The sequence below is a fragment of the Bombus bifarius genome, unplaced genomic scaffold (assembly GCF_011952205.1).
Source record: "Bombus bifarius isolate JDL3187 unplaced genomic scaffold, Bbif_JDL3187 scf7180000009145, whole genome shotgun sequence".
In the NCBI taxonomy this organism is placed as follows: domain Eukaryota; kingdom Metazoa; phylum Arthropoda; class Insecta; order Hymenoptera; family Apidae; genus Bombus; species Bombus bifarius.
In genome coordinates, this window is record NW_022884930.1 from 118,099 (window position 1) to 138,219 (window position 20,121).

Consider the following 20,121-nt stretch of genomic DNA (forward strand, 5'->3'; position numbering starts at 1 on the left):
AGTTGATCTTAGTGCTTACGAGCGAGAGAGTACAGCGTACATACAGCCGAGCTAATCGTCAATTACGTCCATATCGACTTTTATCGGATTAACTTTTTTTAAATTAAGCGATTAGTCTGGATCGAACTGATCGGTTCGATTCGGTTGGTATGTCAGCTGTGAAACAGAATGACTACTGCAATACGCGAATTATAGATGAAAATACATAGCGTGTATAGAGAGTATCCGATACAAAAATATGTAAAATATGTACAAACAGCGGGGAACGTATGGAAATGTGTGCAAAGATATGAAAAACATTTTATAATATGCGAAAGTAGGCAAAAGGTCTTGTATATTTCTACTTATACGAATGTTTCTGGACATTTTCACATAGCCTTCGCATATTTCTCCATACGTTTTCCATAGCTTTGCATCTTTTCTGCATATCTTAGCAGTTTAATAGTCGAGGTCTCGCATTTTGCCGGCTTACCGTTCGCGGAAAATTAGAAAGACGATAACTCGCAATCAATCTTGTAAACTGTAGTAAAGTTCGTTTTGCAGGAAGATAGGCGAGCACGATTTATTCTAATTAATTTCTTTGCGTTCTCCGGATCTTATATCTCGGCTGCGGCAGGACTTGCGGCAAGCTAGACGCATCTATCGCAGTTGGAGCAATCGCGCCGTTCGAATTAATTTAATATCCGGCCTTATTATACGTGTCCCGGTGAGGTTGAATAGGAATTATCCGCTGCCGGCGAGCTTTCACGCGAATTTCCCTCCTAATCTTTCGCGTCTATACTCTCTGAAATCTGATCGTTTTCTGTTCCCAGTATTTTCATAAATTCCTACGCTACATACATTATTAGATGTATTTTTATATATTTTTCTCTTTCTTTAACGTCGAATTGAAGTACAACGGTGATAAACGATAAAAATATCATTTGCGTTTTTTTCTCAATTACGGTCTCACAAACATATAATATTTACTAAAATAAACTGTTTAAACTATTTAAATCGATAGAATTCTTTTTTCTCTAATATTTTACATAATTTTCTATAGGTCTGTATACGTATATCTGCTCGATATGTCGCGCAGCTTACATTCGCGCCAAGTATTGGACTGCTGCGTAATTAATACTCGTAGATAAAATATCGAAGAAATCAATTTTTAGAATTTTTAGACTTTGCGCCTATAGTAAAAAAATACATGATACGTTTCTCAGAGAAATGCCTGAAACTGAGTATCGCGTCTAAATTTCTAGTACGCGTAATTTTCGATCATTGTCTACTTCGATAAAAAAGAGAATGCTCCTTTCGGGTCATGGTCCCGAGAGAGAGAGTATCTAGCCCGTCATTAGCTTCCTTTGTTAAGGTCAGCTGAAAACGTTGTAACATAATACTTAGGCGGAAAGAGGGTATGTGACGAGCAAAAAACCCAGGATGGTAAAAAGTAATGTGCTGCTGAAAATGGGCACATAACGCGCACAACAAGCGTAATCGTAAGCATGTCGAAACATGTGCTCGCATAATGCCAGTATTTTCCCTAGTATTAAGTAACAGCGACGATTTAATTAAAAAAAAAAATCTTGAAATTTATGTCTAATTAATAACACGACTCAAATACTTTTATGAACAATTTTAAAAATTAGATCGGTCGATTATAGCCCCGTTGGTTTTATTTTACGTTTAAATTAATTAATAACGTATAATTCGGAACTTTTTCCAGCTCGTATGGTTCTTACAAGATATAGATAAATCTGTATTGCCCAATTTTTAAGACAAGATCAAATTTATTTAAAATATAGTAGAAATCTCGATGCGTTTTATACAACATTTTCTAAAGTATAGTTTATAAATCAAAAATCATGCAACGATGCTATTATTTAAAATTAAATTAATTAGGATTATAAGGTAACGCGTGTAGTTATTACATCCTAATTAGACTGTTAAGCATATCATTATAACGTAAGTAGCTGCCTAGTAAGCGATCTATATAAAAATGCGGAGTACGAGTTAAATGTAGACGTATAAATATTCGTAGACTAACGACGACACAACGACACGGCACAGGGTCGTGGTTTGCGAAGGGATAACTTGGATAAATTCAAGACTCGGTACGTAAGCCGGATGACATGCGACGGCGAATATCTTTTCGAACGAATTTACCGATGCTGACTCGAAACAAGGGAACGACGACGACGACGACGACTAACTCTGTAGAAACTCGTCCAGTAGTTATATCCTAAAAGCATCGCACTTGGCTGAACCACGGTCGAGCTCGCCTCAGCGTAATATTAGGCTATTAATGTCGTTGCTGTTGCTGGTACTGCCAACGACGGTGTCGACTAACGCGATTATCCATGCATGATTATCTTGAAAGTGCATAACTCGGCTAAAGACGATATTTATTGCTGTAGGTCGTTCGAGTCGCTGCAGGACAATTCCAGCCTCTGTTTATGACTCGTGACTCCATCACCGACTCGGATTTCGACGTACAATAACTTCACGGTCCCACTGGTAGTTGCTCCGTTGTCAAGTTTACCATTACAAATTCCCAAAAAACCAAACTGAAAATCTGAAAGAAAAATTTCAAAGTATACGATAAAAAAGTAGATTAATACAACTTTTAAATGGGAAAGTGACTTACACAACAGCTTGTACAAATATCTGCTAATTCCACTGCTCGTATAAAGCACGTAATACGATTTTTAGGAACAGTACAGATTTTTAGAAGAATACCTTAGAAGAGAACTTGCGACTTAATAAAAAATCGTTTTAAGGTATTTGTATTCTAAATGATTTCTAACAGCAAAACGATATCGTTTTAGCGAGCAATAATTCTTCGTACTGCTCTGAAATCATAGGTGACGAGATTCGAGGATTTGGAAAAAATTTAATTTAGTAGATAGTATCGGTGAGAATTTTGTATCAAATATTTCACGTTTCAGGGAAGAAGATGGGAAAAGCGATCGATCACGATCAGTAACGATCACGCGCATCATTGATAGCTGCCCATACGCAGCAATCTCTATTGAACGGACAATAGCGAGCTTGATATCCATGTCGATATCGCGCGCACTTAATGGGAATACCAGGAAACACTATCCAATTTCAGTTACGTGGATAAACTGCGGATTTCGAATCCTTGTTTATCGTAGCCCGATTGTATGCACGGCTCAAGCATAACGAGTAATCGGACAGTACGTCCTGCTTCTGTTTTCTGCGCTGTATTCGGATATTCTTCTATGCGAACCAAGAATTAGTTGTTGCGGTGTTATATATAGATATCCTTGCGCTATATAAGCGTTTAGATACCGCGGGCATACAGCTACATGTATCGATCCTTTAGCAATCGGCATATTCTCCTAGCCTTACTAGCGCGACTAATCGAAGCAAACGGCTAATAAATATTTACCATAGCGGCTTTGAAAAGAAATTTCAAATGCCGCCACTGTGACGACATCCGACTTCAAAGACTTCGAAGAGTGACACAGCTCGAACAAACTTTTTAGCAACTATCAAAATCAGCAACTATCTAGAAACTTGGCAAAACGTGGTTTACTAAACGCGTAACGTTAGCGAAATTTAGCGAAAAGAATAAACCGTAGGAAACAATGGTCAATTATTATTGTCAATTATTATTTATTTTTAGCGCTCTTCGAATCTGCCTCCGATGTTGCGACATTTTTTAACTCTATGTGCGACGCGTTAATGCCGATATTCTGGTAAATTGATCGAACAATCGTTTATGAAACAACGTGGAATAATCTGTTGACAGGTGTCTTGGGTACGTAGACAAGATAACGGGGAAAAGGTGAATCTGCTGACGGTGGGGCAGCAGACGTACATAGGAGATGCAAGATACACGGTGAAGTTCCAATACCCGGACAACTGGCGCCTACAAATCGAGCCCGTGAACAGTAGCGACGAGGGCCAGTACGAGTGCCAAGTCAGCACTCATCCGCCCAAGTATATTCACGTGAATCTTCACATCAACGGTAAGTACAGCGATAATTCACTTTTACGATCGCGTCCGTATCGTAAAAGCTAACTCTCGCGTCACGTACCTCTCGACCGAGAAAATTCCACATATTACGGGATATACTACAATTCGCCGATGAAACGTCTTTTCATGAAACGTCAAAGCACTGCTAAATGATACAAAATTTAATATACTTTGATGTAATTACGTAATTAGGACGTAAATGCTACAATGATAAAAGCTTTGTTTTACTAAAATTCTTTCGTCTAATCGTAAAGTATCGTAAAAATCAGATCGGCGAGCCTGTACTTGTCATATTTTTCATAGTCATTTTCATGCTATGATCTTTACTTATTATCATCTTCCATCTACGACGTCGGGACGAAAAGCTGCGATAAATCAATATTTCTTTAAGAGATCGATGATCTTATTACCCTGTTTTTCTCTATCACGTACACCCACAAAAGGGACGACCATACAAAAGTAAGATTATCGACAAAACTTATCCGCAGTTTCTCCCGCTCTACATTTATTCCTCCAGTATACACCGAGTAATATTTGTTCGCCTCGTTTACTCTGTCAACTTAGTTAACTTTGTTTGCCAGTCTGCTTATGTAGCCGCTTCGACGCGGTTCGATTTATTTCCGCTCGCGCCTTAACGACGTTCATTATCGACGATCCTTTCGGGAAAAATACATTCGATCGAACTTTCTGTTGCGTCTTTTGCGCGCTCATTGACACGCGCGCATCCCCAATAAACACAAAGAGATTAGCTCCAGTAAACGATAATACAATGCGGAGTAAATTGAGAATAAATTGAGATACAAACGGTCGTCTTGCGAAACGGAATTACCGGTGGAAGAGGAAACGAAGTCGGGAGAGACAAGAAGAGAAAACGAAACGACTTAAGTAGTCGCGTGGGGCCGACGGAAAAATTGACTTGATCCACCAAACGAATCGCGTTTTAAGGAAGCAGATCGGCGTGAAAATGATATATGTACTTTGAGTGTCGGTTGATATAAGTCCACTTCTATTCTCTCTCTCTCTCTCTCTCTCCCTCTCCTTCCCTATATGACCTGAAATCAACGATGTATTAGAAATTAAATAGTTTTTAAATATTTGGTTTTGCCATTCGATGTAATATCCGTTACCCTTTGTGTATATCGCGCATTTTAAGAGTAACTAGTAGATATTCCTAAGAAAGAAAATATTTTATTCCTAAGTAGAGACACGAGCGCGAAGAACCGAGAAAATAAAATAAAATGTTTTCAGTCGTAAAATGTAAATGTGATATAAATTAGCGACACGTAGGTCGCGGATGTTTGTGCATGTTTGGAAATTTAAGAAATTTTCATATTCGATAAATATGATACAACGATATGAAATATATATCAAATACCGAAATCGTGGTATTCTCTCTAACATTTGGTACCTGAAACAATTTTCTATCCGAATTCCATTTTTTATTTAATTCCTAAAAATATGAATTTGCATAAATATCCGCAGTTTATCGATATAATTCTTACTAGTAAATTCTTCGAAACGCTCGAACGTTCGATTGCCGGTAAAAGCGCAACGAAAGATCTTTAATTCGGATCTTAAATATCAGAGCTGTTGTTCGTAATTGAAGGAGTAAAATGGCCGACTTCTCGAAAACTTTAAACGAATTGCACCATAGTTTATTTATATCGTATTACGTTCCATCTGCCAGAACTAGAAACAGCTGAGTTAAATAATTAAAGCTGTCGGCGTTGTACCTAAGCTAGTTTCAGGAAAACTTAATTTCACCGTTGCTACCGGCGGAGGAATTCCAAGCTCGAGAAATTTGTCCGTAGAAACTGATACGAACATCTTCGGTTTAGACCTCCATTCGCCGGATGTCGAATCGAACTAGTCGTCCTATTACTAACCACCGAATCAAACTAATTGACGCGTCGTTAGCTTTACGATCGATCTAATTATCGACTTAAGAGTCTTTACGATAACATAGATAGGAACGATCGATGAGAAAAATTGTACGTTTTTCTGTTTATGGAAAATATTCGTCTAAACGATGGTGGCCTTTGAAAGAAATTGGAAGAATTTTGGATAAATGTGATTAAAGCTAATTAGCAGTTTTTACGTAACGATAATTTCAATCGTATATCCAAATTATTCGATCAACTGTTTCATTTTCGAATTTTCTTATTTAACCATCTGTTAATTAATTTCCATAATCTCATTGTGATTCGATTCACGCTGTAATATTCTATCTCTTACATTTTACATCGAAGCGCTCATCTAAATATTCAACCTTTTAAATTCATTTGCACCGATAACGATCAGAAGCTGACAGAGGGACATGAATATAAAGTTGTATCATGCACGAAAAGGCTAGAAAAAGTATTTGCACTGGATTTTTGTCGCCAGTGGAGCTACAAGTATATTAAACTTTCTATCGTTTAGTAGTACTCTCGCGTGAAACACAGAAAAATTTGATACTACGAAAATAATATTTAGCGCAGGTTAAAAAATATTCAGATTTTGTTAATGTTCGTCCGGCGGAAACACTAACTCGACAAGTTTAACTGTACCCTCGAAGCGAAAAGAGAAATCCATTAGTTTTGCCGCTAGTAAAACGCGCTGATCGTCGTCACGATGCAAATTAGAAAAAAAACGCAAGCTCTCTCGAGTTAAGATTTTTACCTGAACGATGCTGAGAGAATCGTTTAAATCGAACAACCGGAGAAATGGGATAAAAGGCTAAGGTGGGTAGCAAGGCGGAAAACAAAGAGAAAAAGACGCTCGAGTATTCAGCGTGAGATCGAGGAAATTGGCTACGGTATCTGCTATTTTCGGTGACTTACGGTGACACGAACTTCGCATTGGGAATCGGTCGCGGGACCGGAACGTCGAAGAAACGAAGCTATCACGATAGAAACGGAAAAGAAGGAGACGAAGTTTATTTGGCGCGAATTAAAGCTGAAACTCGTGATGTTAATCGGTTCGAACTTTATATTTAAGATTCTGAACAAGGTCTGATAATTTTTTAATCGAGTATATCTTATTTTTGATAATACTTACGAAGCGTAGGAGGGTGTACGTTCTTTGGGTATATGAACTTCTCAGTAGTCGAAATGGTCAACCAACTGCGCTTTTTGTCGGTTTCTCTGCCTTATTGCACGACTACGCGATTAATGTTAAATTTTGACAAAGAAAAAAGAAATCACGCGTTTGCGTTTATTACGATAAGGTGGCTCAACGTCTAACTCTTTGGTTATTTTATAACGCAACGGGAAATTTCTAGGAAAAACCTCCCACGAAGAATATTTGCAATGTAAAATGTTTGCCGCGCTGAAAGCTCGACGAACACGTAAAACTACGCAAAATTACGCTAAACCATCATTGTGCGCCTAGCACAGTTCATCTCCGAGGAACGTGTTGACTATAAAAGCTTCGTGTTGTAATCATCTGGATAGAAGAGTCTCGCATAGTCCCATATACCGAGACTCGCTCGGCACGCTCACGAATATTAACAGTGTCTACGGTCGATGTGACCTGAATGGCGAAAATATTTTCCTCTCCGCGACTATGAGCCACGTCGGAGGATTTTTACAAAGAGCAGAATTCCACGGCTTCCTTTTTCCATGGCGGATCACGAACACGGGGTCGTATTCAGCCCTGGCCAGAAGGCAACTCTCGTCGAATGGTCAGCAGAGAGTGAAATACCCGACACGACCAGACGGCGACGACCAAACGACGATTTCGACGTACATCAAAGGAAACTCGTCTTCGACTTTTCATCGTTAATGTTCTCCCCGTCCACCTGTACCAACCACCAGAATTGAAACACTACTCGTCAAAGATGGATAATCGAACCGTCGACTCGCTAAGAGGATTTAAACGTAGTCGTTTAAAAATCGATGGAGATGGCGACCTTTGTCGGAGCGCGATGTCTTTCGATTTAAGTATTCTCTTTTCTCTCAGAAATCTTTTGTTTCTACGGTCAGCCGTATGAATATGTACCTCGCGGCTATTCGAGATTTGCCTCGTGGACTATATAAAATTTTTATGAGACTTTACGTTACATCTATTACTCGCAAGTATCTGAGATAGTAAAATGTGTCGTATATACACGCGCATATGGCGATATATACGCATATACGTATAGAGTAAAAATAAAAGATATAATAAAAATACGTGGAATATAATTTCAGAATAAGGTACTCGTTATAATCTCTACTCCGTCTCGTTGGGATTATTTATAAATATGCGCAACCTAATAACACGATCGGTGCAAAGCGTTAAAAGTTTGGATAATATAGATCGTAAATAGCGAGCAACGGATTTATCGCGTACCCCGCGTTAATTATCGAACAACGGACACTTTACAAATTAAACGAGGAAACGCGAAATAATTCTGAAAGAAGTAAGGAGCCTGTTACCATCTTAAACCTGACCCTGAGATGAAGCACGTTAATTTTTTACCATAATTATTTCAACGTCGTTCTAATAAACCAGGCACGCCGTTCTTATATATAGCCGTTACTGTGTGTCATCATTACCGATAGCCAGTTTACAAAATGCCGGCAAGCTGAAACGCTAGAAGATAAAACACCGAGGCGTCGAAGAGGAAGCTCGGTAACAGAGCGAAATAAAAGGGTACAGCTCGGGAGAAAGGAGAAAGAACAAAAGGAAGAGAGGCGGGCGCGGATGGAGAAACAGGATCGAAACTATTCGGTACATTCTGCTGCTGATCGGGTAAATTGGGTTCGTTCGGCGAATTTTTGCGGCTGCGAAGCGCTTAGGAGGATAATTGACGGAGAAGTGGCATAGTCGGAATGGATGGAGAGCGGCAGAGTGGCTGGCAGCCGTTAGGAAAGAAGAACCTGGAGAAGCGGAAGAACTTCGTTTCGCTGGCTCGAGAGAAAGGGACGGCTAGTGGAATCGAGATACGTCGAGCTCCGTTCCTTGGAACAAAGGGAACGAGAAGAAGAAAGGGGGGACAAGGAGGGGCGAAAGTGGTACTTAGAGGTAGACAGGAAAATGGACAGCGCCTGGGAAAATGTAAAACTACGGAAGGAAGTTCATAAATGAAAAAAGAACGGGCAAAACAAGAAACTCGGAGATAATAAAAATGGGAGAAGGAAGCCACCGAAAAGGAAAATTTCTTCTCCTCGTTGACGTAATTTTTGAAAACGCGAGCAGGCGAAATACAGGCGGAATAGAGACGAGACCAGCCTCGTCGAAAAGGGAAAACGATCTCTGAGAACGAACGAAATCGCATTTACGTTAGTTGGCCAGTTTCGCGAGAGTTTCGTGAGCAGCCTCGATGCAAAAGCGACAGGATCGGTCTTTGTGCTAACAAGATGTTCCACTTAACGTAATAACCGTGCTTTGTTGGCACTCTGCAAACACGTCCACCTGTTTCACCAAGCCTCCGTTCGTGTCCCCGACGAGTTCCGACTTTGATATCTTCGCGCCACCAATTCTAATCTCGTTCCATTTTTCTTTGCACTTTGTCTACCACGATTCGTTTATCGTTTCGTACAGAAATATAGGCGTGTGTACGGAATATCTCAGCACCTGTGTGTAATAAATATGCTTTCTTACCTTTAATTACCTTTAAGAAACTCAGGGGAACCAGGACGATTCTACGAGAACCTATAGCGTTTACGCGTGTCAAATTTTTATATACGTTGGCAACTTCTTGTCAAATACGCGTAAAATATTCGATCGTAAATAAAACAGTTGGTTTACAAGTTCATGCTTAAAACGTCACCGATATTGAAAGACATAATTTCTCAGCAAAGCGATAAGGTTTGACATTTTCTCACCCTCGTAACTTTCTCGCTAATCGTAAGACGACAAAACTGTTTTATTAAAATTCATACGTTATTGGAAAACTCCGAAAATCGAAAGTGAAATTATACTCGTTTCATCGAGATTTACGTGTTACGGCTGGATAATAAATAAGACCCCGGCTTACGGAAGTAAAGCCGGGATACTTGACCGAATATACCGAACCGAATAACGAATATAAAAATTCCTACTTTTAAATTTTGGACGTAGAAAGTACAATAGAATACGTATCTTTCTAAATGCAGGTTCCTTGCCAACTTCTCGACGCTGGATTACATTTTGGTCTTACGCTTTTCTTCCTTCGGATAATTGCACGCGTGTAATTCCTTCGGTATCGCGGCAAATTCAAGGAGATCAGCGGATTCATCGTGGAAACTTTATCCGAAGTTGCAAGTGCTTCTAACGTGATTCGTCAGGACCGTTCGTGATCCTAATTTCGCTGTTTGACATTCGTCACTTTTCGTGACTTCTGTTCGACCCAGTTCTAGTTCGTGAACTTTCTCAAAGCGGACTAATAGCAGCTGGTCAGGATGGCGTACAAGATCCTGCGAAACTTATCGAACGTCCCATGATTATTGAGATTAATTTGGCCGTCACGCGAACGGCAAACTATCAGTGCGCACGAAGTTCCTTGAATCGATTACAACGTAAATTCGGACAGTATAAATACATAGTAGCCAGAGTGAACTAATGTACTTAAGCTGTAGATTTATCGGGAAGAAGAAAATTAAGGAAAGCCAATTGGAGGAATTCGATTATTTCAATGGAATTACTCGAGTGCAAAATAGATTGCTCCATCGAGTTGTTAGACGAAATTGTAATTTAGTTTAAGGATGCCTGTATTTATGGAAGCAAACTTTATAAAATAAACTCTTCTTTCGTCCGTGTTACTTTGAATCCATAGAAATAAGAGAAAGAACAGCGAGGAAGCAGAAACGCATCGGAAACTCAAAATGCCCTGATATTTGATGCTTCGATATTCGTCGATCTTTAACGTCGAGGCCACGATATCCTAATTAATTACTCTAATCGTGTTCTAATCTTTAATTTTCATTTTTAATTAACTCGGTGTTCGCGCAAAAATTCAAAGAACTTTTTTAAAAATAAAATATTACAATTGCAACGTATAGCGATGTAATTCTAGAAGCTAAATCTAAAAAGTAACAAAGTGGTCACGTCCATATTCTAAACTCGAGTACTCGTTCTATCGAGAACAGATGTTGGCGAGGGCATGTATCGTGGTTAAGAAAAACGGAAACCGCATAGCTGATATGGCTGCATTGTTTTCCTAAGGTGTGCGGCTGAATTTAAATTTGCAACCGCAGCACGGACAACTCGTACATACGTGGCTAGCCATAAAACAACGGACACTTTCATAAACGTTATAAATTAGTCGTGCACGAAACTCGAGGTTTTCCAATGTTTCCGGTTTGCAAATGATAGGAAACAACTTGTAACGAGAACACCGTTCTCCGCGTGTTATTAACGTCTGCACAAAAGTTGATTTTTAAAGACAATTCTTACCAGATTTACCTCGGTTACCCTTTAGTGCACGTTCCTTTAAACGCAACGAGATGGCATGCTATTTAGTAATTCGGAATTTATTTTAATTTTATTTAGTAAATGGAATTAGACACGCGATATGTATTAAAACGCGTGAACGGAATACAAACGTTGGAAAATGAACGAACGATTTCTAACGCCAAATGATCTTCCATATATTTATTTCGATCTTTTCCGCGGATCGTGACATCCGACGCGACGTTTCCATCTATTTAAATAAAATTCTTTCGAAATAGAAATCTAACAAACGTACGTTTCAGTAAAATCGTATCGAAAATAAATATATCGACAGTTTAAAGCGTCGCCTAGGATTTTGCAACGTCTCTATCGACTCGCGAATCTCCGCGCGGCTCTTGTGCACCCTATGCGTCACAAATCACGGGGTATTCGCGCAACGAAAAATCCACGCGAGAAACGAGAGGCGGAAGATCTCCGACCGAGGGCAAGAATTACGAGAGGGCAGGGCCGACGGATCCAGAACAAAATCGATAAGCGTCGTGCGACCATGAATCAACGCCGATGTGTTTAAACCGCCCGACCTGCGGGATTTGGCAAAGGATCCCGCTGGATAATCTCGACGAAACCACCACGGGGATTCGCCTGTGCTAGACAACACATGCGGAAAGAATCGACCAACCCTGGCCATTGCTGACACAGCTGAACCTTACGTGTGTACAGTTCGATAAAGAAACACGCGTCTGAAAGAACGAACGTAAAGAAAAATATCTATATTTAATTTATTTAATGCCAGAATTTTCAACGACTGGAGCGACCAACGGTGGACGTTGGGACAGGCAAAACTTTTCGCGTCTCGAGTCGAACGAAGAAACACGAATGCGAAATGTCGTACGCAAAGATAGATATTCGTTTAATTCGTCGAATGCCGAAACTTGAAATAAACAAAGTTCGATAAAGAAACTGAAATTGTGGACTGAGGAACGAGTATGGAGAGAAAAATAATAAGGAAAGCGAGAAATTTTGAACGAGATAAACTCGAGCAGAGCTTAATATCGCGACGTATCTTCTTCCGTCCTCCCCTTTTCACCTGTCTTCTCGAGTTTCAAATGCTCTTACAAATTTTTTCGCGTTTTTTATGCTTGGTCGTTAGGTACAATCTCGTAGTTGATCTTGGGAAACGGCTACGAGAGGATGATATATTCGTTCGGGTCTTAAAATTCGGGGTGAAATATTGTTTCGGGTTGAGTAAAGAATCAATGTATCACGGGGTTAAAACCGTAGAGAAATTTTGTGAACTGACACTTTACAAGTACAAATAACATCGTGAAAAATGAACGACTTGAGAATTGACGGATATAATCACAAATACATTATATACATTTTACACGCTGATAAATCTGTTTTCCTTGTAATCGCAAAGGATTAATTTTTAACAATGTAAGGAATGTAAGAAGAAACAGTGCCAAAGAACATAAATAGCAACTTGTGTATTATCAAGGTATTGGCATAGTCGGGAAAGTTGTTTCGGAAGATTCTTCGATATTTCTCCACTAAGGAGATTCGTTTTGTAGAAACGTAGCGGCTGACAACGTACATGGACGCGTGCCCTCCGTCCTCGTGATTCCGCGTGAAGCTCGGTCGATGAAAACTGAGGAAAGAAGGCTCGACGCGATGGAACGCGATGATGAATCCGATATCATCCAGTGATCGGACGAGCAAAGTGACGGCTTCTCGGCCGTATTCGAGGATTCGTGTACTACGATTCGTATAGAAAGATTCAGGAACGAAGAATCAGCGTTTAATTAAACGTTACAACAACGTATACAATACGACGCTAGTAACGAGTTATTAATTGTAAAATAGTACTTAATAATCTGCAAAGAAAATTAAGAAAACGGTAGAAAATGTAGAAAATTTAAATTTGCCAAGAGGTAGAGTATTTAAATTACGGATTACTCGAGTAAAAAGGAGTCGTTTTAAACTTCGTTCTTAGACCGCTCTGTACATTGGAAACATTTCCCTTTCGCGTGGACTCCCTACTGCTAGCGTACGTACATTTTTCCAAGGTAGTCGTACTTTTGAAGCTGGAAACGGTCCAAGGAGCGAAGGAAGAGATTCTCGGTCGAACCTTGGTCGTTAGATACACGTATGCGTCACCGATGACGCGTCGTTTTGTATTTAATGCCGCTGTGGGATAAAATATTCGGATTACATAACGTCGCAACATTGCATAACATCGGTTTACAGACCAACAGTCCCGTTTCGCAAGCTTTACGAGAAAGGTAAACGATGTCGGCTCTTGGTAAGCTTAAATCCACTCGGTTGAACGAGTAAGACGCCACCTGCTTTTAACCCCCTGCATTTCGCGTGCTACGATAACGATTGTAAATGACTTTGATAACGGTAAAGGATAATATTTTATAAAGTTGCTACGTTTTAACGAGATTCGATGGAAAATTTCTTTTCGACAAATCGAGAGATCGATCGTAAAATTGAGAAATCGGCTAGTTCTTTTCGGAAACGGATACTAGATGTCGGATATTTTCGCGCTTTATCGTGCAAAAATAAAAATTTTAATTATCGCGGACGTTCGACGAATCTTTTATCAGCAAGCTCGAAATACAGTAATTTGAACAGTGACTATAAAATTCCGAAGAAAATTTGAATTCCACTGCTACCATCTCTGCTCGATATTTGCTGCGTTAAAACGACATTTCACGCTTTCGTGCGAATAATTCGAAATCCTGGTCCACTAAATTTCCATCGAAGGATTATATTTTGCGCTACGAATCCGCTGACCTGTCTATAAATGCTTAATACCGGTTGTCGACGATAAAACCAACGAAATCGGCAGTAGTACCGTGATTCGTCGCATTATTCGCATTATTAAGCCGATACGATTTGTATTCGTCTGGCAGTCTGCGTGGAATTTGTACGCGGGCAAAATGGAGAAATCTTCGAGAAACATACCGTGGATAGAGCCTTCCTCCGCCCTCTCGTTCTTTCGTTTCTGGATTTCCATATTCTTAAACCACGCTGGCGGATGCATGATAAACTTCGAATTGGAAATGGTCCAGAAGACACCGGATAAAAGATCGCATCTGAATTGTGCCGCGATCGTTAGATGCACTTACGCGTGAACAACGACCTATTGTGAATATATACGTATATCGGCTCGGTGAAATATTGCGAACTAGAACTAAAATGGTTTCATCCGTTATCGCATTTGGGACGACTCGATTTGCCGTTAAATAAATTATTTTTCTACGCGTTTCAAGATACTCGAGTACGTTTACTCTGACAACTTGTAAAATCACGGAGTTAACCCCACTACGATCCTCGAATTTTTTATATCTCAATCTCGCTTTCGTTTCGATCGAGAAAGCACGTTTAAATCTATTTTAGGAAATCTACGGCATTACGTGGAGACGAGCACTCACGCGTATCCATGACGATTCTTTCTCTTCTTTCTTCGAGTTACCGAGTTTTCGACCGAGAAGCCGACGTCTACGACGAACGAATTCGTCGAAGCGTACATAACGAAATCAGGAAATATACAGGGATAGGGGCTTGCAAAAGATCGGGCCAAAAGATGCTGATTTTAAAACTTTCTAATTTTCCAATTTTCCGAATTCATAAATCCGTTTCATCGTATGCATTTACTTCTTACTATTGTGCGTACAAGATAATAAAAACGAGGAGATACGAAGAAAACTATTTGGCGATATGTCGAGACACGCTTGACTCGGTGTTTACCGCTGTATCCTAACGTTACGTAATGAAATTTCAGCACCGTCCGTCCAGATAGTGGACGCCCTGGGTGAACCGCTGAGAGACAAGTACTACGAGGCTGACAGCACCATCGAGCTATTGTGCGTCGTGCGTCATATAGCGATGCAAGTCCAGTACAGCGTCGTTCAGTGGCTTCACGGCAACAGAGTTCTCAATTACGACACGACGAGGGGCGGTATCAGGTAAACGTTTCGTTCTTTTCACGCTCTCATTCGCTTAAAAGCTCGAAGAGCTACCGGTTTTTCGAAAACTAGCGTTATTTTCCTCGATGGGAAAATTCTAATCGATTCGGTTCTACCTTTGCCTCGCGTGGATCGATCGGTAAATCCAGCGACATAGAATTCATCGTCCAAATGGCGCGTTTAATTTAAAAGACTCGTAGACGTTACGACGAAAGGAAACAAGAGAAGTAAAACTAGCGAAACTAATTGCAAGAAATTTCTCGTTCATAGTTTTAGGCGAACGCGTGTGCAACTCTTTCGTACGATAAATATGCAACGTGTATCTGCGCGACTGTGGATATGTATTGAAAATCATATTTTACGAAGACAATTAGGAAAATGGAATCTGGCTAGAAAATTATTTTACGTACTAATTGCAAGTATTATAACGAGTACCATTCTCTGGACATTTTGCATATCTTTGCATATTACGCGCATTCTGTACACATTTGTCACGCTTCAAATTTCCGATGAATGCACAAAAATCCACAGTCCAGCGACGTATTATTTGTAAAACTGGTATCTCGTATATATAACTCGTATCGTATAACTTAATGCTTGAAAGCCAGATTCTAAATGTAATCGTAAAGAGGAAATATGGAAGAGAGAACTGGAATCGACCGTGTGAGAGCCATAACTCGATACAGCTGCGTATATACGTCAATCCTGTGCCAAGCATCTATCCTTCACGCAAGTCAAACACGACAAAATACCGTGGCCCATTCGATGCGCAGCGACGCGTCTCTGATACGACGTTTGAAATCCGGTCTCGATTCGCAGAGTCTGATTGCGACGGGGGCAAAGGCAAGCGTTCGCGCCACTCGCTATTCCGTGGATAGGAGCGCGATCGTGACGGCCTCGGCTAGTCATAAATCATAGCCAGGTGAACGCGCAAGCGGTCGACAATCCACGGGACGCCGCGGTAAGTTCTAATCCAGTGTCGACGATTCTCACTGCCTTTCCACCCCGTAGACGCACCCACTCCGCTAATCCTCGTATAAACTACCCCGCAGTCTGGAAAATCACCGGATCCCGCATCGTCGAACCGAGTCAGACGCCGCGATGAAACACCGAATGTACACGCGTATACGTCGAATAAATTTGCATAGTACACGTGTACGGTGTCGCTGAAATGTAAGCAACTCGCGTACTTTTCCCTCTTGCGTTACGCGATCGATCGCGTCAATTATCGTTTATACGAGTACCAAACTATGTTTTTTATACGATCGGAATGTTCTCGTTAATTTCTTTTCCTTCCGATCGGCGTCTTGTAAAATGTACCACGAATATTTCATTCGCGCTAGTCGCAGCTTTTTTCTCGGTGTAATTGGAAACAAACGTTTAAAGGACGTTTACGATTTGCAAAGACCGTACGATTGGAAGGTGTAACGATGCCTACATCGCGTATATTTAATAATTCTTAATTCGTAATATCTCTTTTAAACGAAAGGACAGAATTGTTTAATGCATATTTGTCATTTAAATTAATTTCTTATTCCATCGAGTATAATGCACCAGCGTATAATATAAACATGAATATGAGAGGAAGAATATGAAAAGTAAAACTGCATACGAAAAGTATAAATAAAAAGCTCGTAACTTACAGCTTCCAAAGTATACAAGTATTTTATAGCGTGTGGCTGATGACGAAGACTCAGCAAACTTGCGTTCTACGCTTTTACGATTTATAAAAGCAGAATATTTTACGCGTGTATTTGTAGTTGGAAAAGGATCGAATACGTAATATATCCAATATCTCTAATATTCGGATATCTAAAATATCCGAAATTTTGTTACAATTTTGGCGACTCTCTTCTAATCTGGAAAATGATAGAAAACTCGTATTAAGTCCGTTTATCTGCGGGACCTCGCGAGTGGTTTGTCAGTGAATAACACTGATCCGAACGATCGTTAACCTTTGAACGAGAATGTAGTGGCGCGAAGGAGAATGTTTCTCGCGAAAATGTTGTCGATGTGGCCGACAGCTCGACAAAGTTACAACCCGGCAGACACGCTGGCTGCCGGTAAATGGAATTAGTTTGCACTGTGCACCCGGTACATAAAGGCGCGTGTACATAGAGACTTGGCCTCTCGTTTCAGAGCACCCTCGTGGTACGACCACTTCAGCCCTCGTCGTACGTAGCGCAACCACGTGGCCCGTGGAAACCGCAGACCGTAAACACATTTCCGCAGTAACTACCGCTCTGCCGCTCGTTATTTTTCTCCGAGAAAGTAAATGTCCATTTCCGGCCGCGTGCCACCGCGCCGCAGACCCGTCGCATCGTCGCGTCGATTCGAAAAACGTAAAACGGCAAATTATTTGTCGCCGAGATTATTCGCCTGGATTTTAATTAACTAGGTCCGAAGATAGCGAAAATTTGCGTCGTCGTCTTAGCCCCCCCTTGATCCAACACACAAGAAATCGTGTCAGACGATGTTTCTCCACCTGTATCGTCGATACGTACATACGCGTTTTAAAAGAAAAACGATAAAAATGCATTTTAGAAAGGTTTCTTCTTTCGTAATCTTTTTTCAATAATTTTTTACTCGACTTGCTTACGATCCTCTGCGCCTGTGATCCTCGGACACCATGAATAATAATCGTAATCATAATAAGACTAAAATAGTAGTTTTAAAATTATTCCACCCTTCTATCGATAAAATCTCTCGGAGCTAATCGGTTAAACGTGCTCGCCGGGAGTTATAGTTTAAAACAATAGCCGGCGCGATTAAATCATTCGTACGCAGGGACGCGTTAATAGGGTTGCGATTCAATCCCGTTTATTATACATTCACCGGAGGCGAATGGCTCGCAGGCGTCATTTTTCATAGCGTTAAAATTACAGAGTCGTATCGTGCAGAAATTTACAACCCCGTGATGCGTTAATTCCATTACTTGGACGAGTACGTGTTCTGTTTCTCAACCGACGCGACAACGCAATTTCGTAAGAAAGCTGGAACGGTGAACAACGGCAAGAAAGAAAATGTTGGATGAAAAGGAAGAGAAATGGAAAAAAGTATCCCAACTGCCGGTTTATTAACGTGAAACTGAAAGAAGCCAGGTGAAACGGTTGAAACCTCGATGGTTGGTTGCTTCGCACTACGGATCAACGAGCAATCGTGCTCGAACGAGCAGATAACGAACGGACAAATTGCGCTCGCCAAGTTTTTCAATTAAAGGCAACCCCCTGCTCCGTATTTCGCGGAGAATAGAACGAGACAAAGGCTACGGTATTTATCGTTTGATTTAAACGAAGCGTCGAATAAAGAGTATATATTATTTGTTAAAAATCTTGTTTGATTTAGAAAGGTAGGTGCATCGTAAATATCCGTAGATCAAGACACCTACTGGTCTCGTACAAACGACGATTATCGAAAGTCAGATTGTCGGAGAAACGACGAATAATCGGTTGGAATTTTGTATTCGTATAAATGTAAAATTTAAAACATCCTGCGGAATCGCGTGAAAGTTATATCGCAAGATAATAAATAAACAAGCGTATGTCGATCCTCGCTACATAACGAGCGACGCCTCGGCGACAAAAGTCGCTAACGAATCGAATAGGTAACTGCGAGAAATCTACTGATCGTGAAACACAAATGTGGGAAACGAATGACTATTTTTAAAAGCTATTCGTACGCTGCTCTCTGCTGAAAACCTTACTGCGATAAAATACCATAAGGATTCGATTTCCACGTAACATTGTGTTTTATAATACGGTGATATATTTTATAATGCGATATTTCGAGAATTCGAGTCTTATGCGATAGATTGGTTCGTGAAATCGATTTCTACGTACCTTTGCGGTCTTTCAAAGGTTCGATTTTTGCATAACCTAGTGCTTTAGAAACTCGTCTGCTACGTGATACTACGCTACATGAAAAACACGGTTTCTACGTAACAATGTATCGTACGTACTTTGAGACCTCGATTTCTATAGAATAGAGTACCTTGAGAATTCGATTCATACATAGCCCGATATTTCTAGACCTCGATGATGTCTGTATTACACAATGTGAACATACTTTGAAAGCTCGATATCTACACGATTCGTCATTTTGACTTCAAGTTTGGATAAAACACGGAAAAATGTATCTCTCGTGCCTACGAGATTGCTAGACTCGAAAGAAATTGAAAGTTTTATTAGCTTCTTCGCCGAGAGATTGATAAGGGGCGTGGAAAAAGCGATGGTAATGAAAAGAAATCGAACGAGCATCCGATGCACACTCGAGTCCTTTTCGAAGCTTCTTTTTCCCAAAGAATATCAAATCTTTTATGACTCACATACTATAACCTACGGATAATCAAATATTTCATTGCCGAATCTTAAGATTCGTCGTTTTCGTGTACGATCACTGTGCTTTATCGTAAAATGGTTCGATGAAAATACGATAAAAGTTCGTTTCTACGTACATTTCGAAGACGAACCGAACGAGCCAAGTTGCGTGTACCTTTGTCCAATCACGATCAATAAGATGCAACGTAAGATGTATAAGTAAGATGAAAGAGAATAAATTACTTTACGCGTTCTCTTTCGTAAGCATGTACATAATCTCGAAACGATGAACGCTGGCGATTTATTAAGTTACAGCGCCTTATCATCGTGAAGAGTTCTTTCGCAACGTAGATGCGTTCGTGTCCGCAAGGAAATAACATCGTTTCTTGCCAGATAGATCGAGCGGACCAAACAGATCCTATTACGGAATAATATCGCTCGTGTACGTTCTACTTGCTTTGACAAATTATTCGAATAAGGTGGCACATTTTTCCCTTTGCTTTTT

General features: G+C 40.3%; 1 protein-coding gene across 6 annotated transcripts in view; it reads left to right on the forward strand.

Moving 5' to 3' along the window:
• LOC117213910 (protein sax-3-like) overlaps window positions 1-20,121 on the forward strand; it is a 125,067-nt gene that overhangs the window by 100,051 nt on the left and 4,895 nt on the right. For all 6 annotated transcript variants that reach the window (XR_004488746.1, XM_033459605.1, XM_033459604.1 and 3 more), the window contains 2 exons: window positions 3,761-3,980; window positions 15,117-15,300. Coding sequence is in view for 5 of the 6 variants with exons in the window: in XM_033459605.1 (XP_033315496.1) it covers window positions 3,761-3,980; window positions 15,117-15,300 (404 nt within the window). In the remaining variant the exon portion in view is untranslated. The remainder of the gene's footprint in view (window positions 1-3,760; window positions 3,981-15,116; window positions 15,301-20,121) is intronic.